This window comes from Microtus ochrogaster, chromosome 7 (genome assembly GCF_000317375.1).
Source record: "Microtus ochrogaster isolate Prairie Vole_2 chromosome 7, MicOch1.0, whole genome shotgun sequence".
In the NCBI taxonomy this organism is placed as follows: domain Eukaryota; kingdom Metazoa; phylum Chordata; class Mammalia; order Rodentia; family Cricetidae; genus Microtus; species Microtus ochrogaster.
In genome coordinates this window covers 35,530,117-35,536,052 of record NC_022014.1, presented here as the reverse complement: position 1 = coordinate 35,536,052, position 5,936 = coordinate 35,530,117, and the positions used below count along the sequence as shown (strand labels likewise).

At 45.5% G+C, this 5,936-nt stretch overlaps 1 protein-coding gene across 2 annotated transcripts in view; it reads left to right on the top strand.

Annotated features, from left to right (window-relative positions):
- Positions 1–5,725, top strand: part of Tekt3 (tektin 3) — a 41,145-nt gene extending 35,420 nt beyond the window's left edge. For both annotated transcript variants that reach the window (XM_005349875.1, XM_013347132.1), the window contains one exon: positions 5,387–5,725. In XM_005349875.1, the coding sequence (XP_005349932.1) occupies positions 5,387–5,603 (217 nt within the window). In that variant the 3' untranslated portion in view covers positions 5,604–5,725. The remainder of the gene's footprint in view (positions 1–5,386) is intronic.
- The last annotated feature ends 211 nt before the right edge of the window (positions 5,726–5,936 follow it).

Sequence of the window (5,936 nt, the reverse complement as noted above, 5' to 3'; positions counted from 1 at the left end):
TCTGCCTCTGCCTCTGCCTCTGCCTCTGCCTCTGCCTCTGCCTCTGCCTCTGCCTCTGCCTCTGCCTCTGCCTCTGCCTCTGCCTCTGCCTCTGCCTCCATAGGGTGGGAATTACAGGACTGTGCCCACATGCCTGCTGGTGCGCACCCTTCACTAGTGTCTTCCTTGTCTCAGACTGGATGCAGGTCGTTGAAAGCAGGTTCCTTCATTTCTTTCCTGCCTTGAGTCCTTACTGGCTTGCGTCTGGGTCTTACTCTTGGTGCATCCTTTGGATGTAGAACTTTTGGCATCTCCCTGCCTCCCAAGGCTGCCTCCTCTGCCTGGATCAGTGGTTCTCAATCTTCCTAATGCTGCGACCCTTTAATGCAATTCCTCATTTGTGTTTGGTGACCCCCAACCATAAACTTCATAACTAATTTAGCTACTATTATGAATTATAATGTAAATGTCTAATATGCAGGATATCTGATATACAACCACTATGAAAAACTTGGTTGGCCCCAAAGGGATTGCAACCCACAGGTTGAGAACCACCAACCTAGAGTGTAGACATTGGTCCTCCCCTGACACAGACATCTGGTATGTCTGTAAGCTGTGGGGGAGCCTGCAGGATGCAGGTATAAACAAGACTGTTTTGGGCGAATGACATTGCTTCCTGATGTCTGTAGGGAAGACATTTCCAAGTGCCCAAGGCCACAGAAGGGGTGGCCTCTTGGTGTGTATAACCTAACACTGGGCAACAAATTAGTCCCAAGGACTGAAGTGTGTCTTCCCCTAGTATTGGGAGCTGACATTCATTAGAGAGCTCAAGAGGCAGATAAAAGTTACATTGGCTGAGGAGATAACTAAGGAATGCCCTGAGGTCAGAGACTGGAGTAAGGAAAGTATACGGGAGTGGAATGTGTGGGGATGGGGATTGAGTGGCAGGAGGGGTTGTATGGAAGACAAGATGGCTAGTTTCTATGACTGAGTGGTGTGAGGTCATGAAGAAGGGGTAAAGTCAGCCAGTTTTTTCTAGCACCCAAAGAGTGAGGTTAGCTTTACCTGAGACAAGATGCACAATGACCCAGGGTGCTGCCACTGTAACTCTGTCACACCCTACCTCAGCCAGCCTCACAGCCTGTGGCCAGCCCAGTGCAGGCAAGCAGGAGGGGAAGCTCAGAAGCTGGGTGTGGTGGGATTTCCCTGGGGAAACTGTGAGAGCATCTTCATTTAAACAAAATGACAATGTTTGCGTCAATGTGCCATCTCTTATCGAGGCCCCTTCAGGTTACCCCTCTAGAAAGGCAAAGAGAGTAGAAAAAAAAATCTCTCCTAATTGCAGCCCCTTGATATTTTGGGATATTAGGTCTAGGACCCCCTCAGAGAAGTCAAAATTCATGAGTGCTCAAGTCCTGTATGTTAAATGGGATAGTATTTTCCATGAGCACTTCCTTTTACATACATGAAATAATCTGTAGATTAGCACAATCCAATACAAATGGTACTACCATAAGCAGCTGCTGTGTGGTGCTGTTTAGGGAGTAAAGTCAAGAAAGTCGGTGTGAGTGTTCAGGAGGATGCAAAATTTTAAAAACAACACAACACTTTCTGTCAGAGGTTAGTTGAGTCTGCCGATAAAGGACCCACTAATAACCAGGCAGTGGTGGCGTATGCCTTTAGTTCCAGCTCTTGTGTGGCAGAGGCAGGTGGATCTCTGAGTCAGAGGCCAGCCTGGTCTACAGAGTGAGTTCTAGAACAACCAGAGCTCTCAGAGAATCCCATCTCAGAAAACAAAACAAAACAAAAAATAACCCACTGATTCTCTCCGGTTTTAGGAGGGAAAAGTTGTGGGGTTTTTTTGTTGTTTTGTTTTCATTGTTGACCTGAAGAATAGCATTCACCATATTTATGGTAGAGATCCAGAATAGTACAGAAAGTAAAACTGTAAACAGTAAACACATATCTTCTGCCCGCCATCCTATCTGGGAGAAATCACAGGAGGGCACTCTGCTGTCTGTCTCCATCACCAGACAGCGCAGGAGAGGTCTAGATTGTGACCATCTCGAGGAGCAGCAGATGGTGGGGTTCTTTGTCCAGCACATATGCTTCAAAAGTCGAGAACTTCAAACATGAGCACTGTATCTGCATAACTCCCCCTCAAACTCCTCCCTGGCGCCTCCAGATTTGTAGTATCTTCTTTAATTACTATATTTTACATGTATATATGTGTGTACATATGCACATATGTAATACAACCTACTAAATCCATTTAACTTTGCTCATATGTACAAGTGTTCAGGGGGGAACAGCTGGGATTGGAAACGCTATGTGGGAGCTTGTCCCTGAAGGAAACTCATCATCTCTCTTCTGATCACCCTGTTTCAAAAGCCACCAATCGCCTGTAATTCCTCATTTGGGGTGGAATCACGTGGAATTTTTCTAGTCTATATTGGCATGTCCGCTGGTGTTGGAATCATGCTGGTCTTGTTCAAGAAACCATATGGTTGGGATCTCATGGGTGCATTTTTCCCTGCAATGCCCAGAGGACACTGTCTGGCAACATGCTAGGATCCTGGGCTTCTGGCTCTTGCGATCTTTCTCCCTCTTCTGTGTCTTTACCGGAGCCGGAGACAGAGAGGTCTCGTTACAGGTGTACTAGTTGGTTCCTGATTCTCTGCATGTTGGTCAGTTGTAGATCTCTGTAACGATCTCCATCTGGATGGATGGTGGGGACAGTTACACATGTAAATGTTCTTAGCAATCCTGAGCTACACATGGATATGCTTAAGATGGCCAACTTTACAGTATGTGTATTGTGCCGGGACTAAAAAAATACTTGGCACTAAAAATGACTTGTTTACTTGACATTGAAGTCCAGCTGGGCAGGCATCCTGTGTATTGTCTGTGAGGATTACAAATAAAAGATAGTGAGATGGGCCATCTCAAAGGAACCCTGTGTCCTGAAGCCACCCTCCTGGGTCTCTGCCTCTGCCCTTTTATTATTAGGAAGAGAGAGGGTGGGGACGGGAAATGGGATCCTGTTCCTTAATAGAGCCAGCCAGACTCTATAGTTCCTTCCCAGATTCCGGGATGGCCCGCCATTGCTTATAAACACGTGTGGGCTGTGTGCCTGGGCACAGGACAGCTCATCAATCCTCTGGGCTCAACTTCCTCATCTGTAAAACAAGGGACCTTGGCCTGCTGACCCCTGATGTCCCTCTTCCAGTTGTACTGTGTCCTGGCATTAAGGTGGTTTGGACGTGTTTCTGTCATGATGAAGTCTTTCTCTCCTCCAGGGATTCGTGGATCCTCCTTAGATCATAGGCACCATTGTATTCAGGACAGTTTCTGATATATATATATATATATATATATATATATATATATATATATATGTGTGTGTGTGTGTGTGTGTGTGTGTGTGTGTGTGTGTGTATATATATATATTTTTTTTAACTAAATCCATGCCCCTTTAATCTGCTAGTAAGCGAAACTTTGAAGACAATACAGTTTCATCTTTGCATCACCAATCAGGATTTGATGGACAGCCATCAGGATCCCTGGGGTGTGGTTCTAAGATTTCCCTTGGGTATCCAAGTCCACAAACATGAAATCCCTCCTATAAAATGAAGCAGCATTTGCATATAACCTATGCATACCCCCTGTGCACCTTTTGTTCATGGATAGATTACTTATAATGCCAATGCAATGTAAACGGCCGTGACAGTATCCTGTTTAGGGAATGAGAAGGAGATAAAGGTGTTTGTTTAGCATGGATGCAATTTTTCCCCTGAATATTTTCTATCCATGACTTACTGAATGCCTATGCAGACCCTCGGATACAGGGGTGTGACTGTACTCTGAGTTATGTTCTCAACTGCCTGGAATGGGAGGAGAGTAATTAGAAGTGGCTGATAGGTGGCTCCCAAGGTCTCCTTCTACTCACCTGAGAGTGGAGATGTTTCTGGTGTCCTTAGAAAGAGCAAGCTGGTCGGCCCGGAATGGCACTCAGAACAGCACTTACATGGAGGGCAGTCACTAGCAAGTTACAATAATGATTGCTGCCCCTTTTATAACCTATGCCCACCTTCACCCTTGAGTGACACAGAGGTACATCCTTGAGATACTGTTGGTCAAACCAGTGGGTAATTACTCTTGGGAAGAAAACACTTTCTAACTATAAACATGGTAGAAGAAATCCCGGCCTGGAGGGATGGCTCAGCCGTTAAAGGCTAGGCTCACAACCAAAAATAGAAGGGTAGAAGAAATCCCAAAAGAGCTCACCAAACACTGAAATCTTATGTACGGCAAAACATAACACAGCAAACATACCATAAACAAAATGAGAAGGCAAACAGTTGCTTGGGAGAATGTTTTCCACAAGCAAATGACAAAAACCGCACAGCTGCCATTTCCAGAAGCACGCCTAATCGTTATGCTTACTTATGCAATGGCGATGATAAGGAGTAGTGCTCCAGCAGCAAAGTGACAGGCAGCTTGGACACCACATGCGAAAGGGTGCACAGGCATTTAGGAAAGGCCCGTGTACAGCATAAGACCACGAAGACCGAGACTGTACCAACTGCACCCTTGAGAAGGAGCTGCCCCACTCTGGGATGGTGCTGTAGTTTTTCTTCCTGTCCTCATGACTATGCTTCATCAGTACATAGAAAGAGCATTTGTGACAGTTTCGGGGTCACAGTTTGCACAGTTTACAGCCACAGACCATCATCTTCATGCTGCATTAGAGTTTGGAAAATTACAATATGCTGACTTTAGATCTATGAGGATTTTACTTAGGGCCTTGCTGTGCTATTGTAATTTGGAGAACGCCCCTTACTGAGATACGGTAACAGGTTGGATAGAATTCTAAATAGTACAGGTTCTCTCTCCTCATCTCTATAACGGATTTTCAAGGCTGAAGTAAAAGGTAAAAAGTTCCAGCTAAGTTTTGAGGTTCTTCCCCCCACCCACACGCCATACTTGCTCTTAACAAAATATCAATGTTTATAATTGTCCTTCTTTTAGAATATTGTACTTATCATACATTTATGTGTGTGCATGTGAGTATGTATGTCAGAGTATAGAGGGGAGTGTGTGTGTGAGAGAGAGACAGAGACAGAGAGAGAGAGAGACAGAGAAAGACAGAGAGAGAGAGAGAGACCTCATGAATATGTTTATCTTGTCATTTGGGCTATATGAACTATGGCTATAGGCAATGGGGGTGACCTTGGCATGATACCGGAATCGTGCATAGATCCCGATTTCCTGGCTATCGAAAGTACTTCTGACAGGGTCATTGTGCCTCTCCCGTAGGACTCAATTAGTGCTCAAGCCTTTAATGCAGCCAAGGGTGGGTTGCAGGAGTGTGCCCGCCCAGCTGACTATGCTTTCCCTCCCGCAGCCTTGTTAACGAGGTCTATGAGGTGGACGACACCATCCAGACTCTGCAGCAGCGCCTAAGGGACTCAGAGGACACCCTGCAGTCCTTGGTCCACACCAAAACCATCCTGGAGCAAGACCTGGCTGTGAAAGCCAACACCCTGTACATCGACCAGGAGAAATGCATGAGCATGCGCAAAAGCTACCCCAATACCCTGCGGCTGGTTGGCTTCTGCTAGGGACCCCGGGAAGAATGGTTTTCAGACCCCTAAAATAATGCTAGAAGCAAAGCCCTACCCCAGCATCTAAATGAGTGTGAATGTAGTCACTATTAAAGGGTTGTTGTGATAGAAACACCACACCCTTGTCTTGGATGGCCTTTCATTTGTGTCTAAACCTTAATTTTCTGTGTACTGGCTTTCTGGGTTATGGAGAAGGAAATGTAGTCAATCCCCTAGAGAAGGTAAACAGGAGGGTTTGAACGGTTCTCATCATTCTGTTTATAATATGAATGGGCCAAAAATGAAGGCTATTTTATCCTTGAAGTGACCAGATCAGGAGTCCTAATCTTG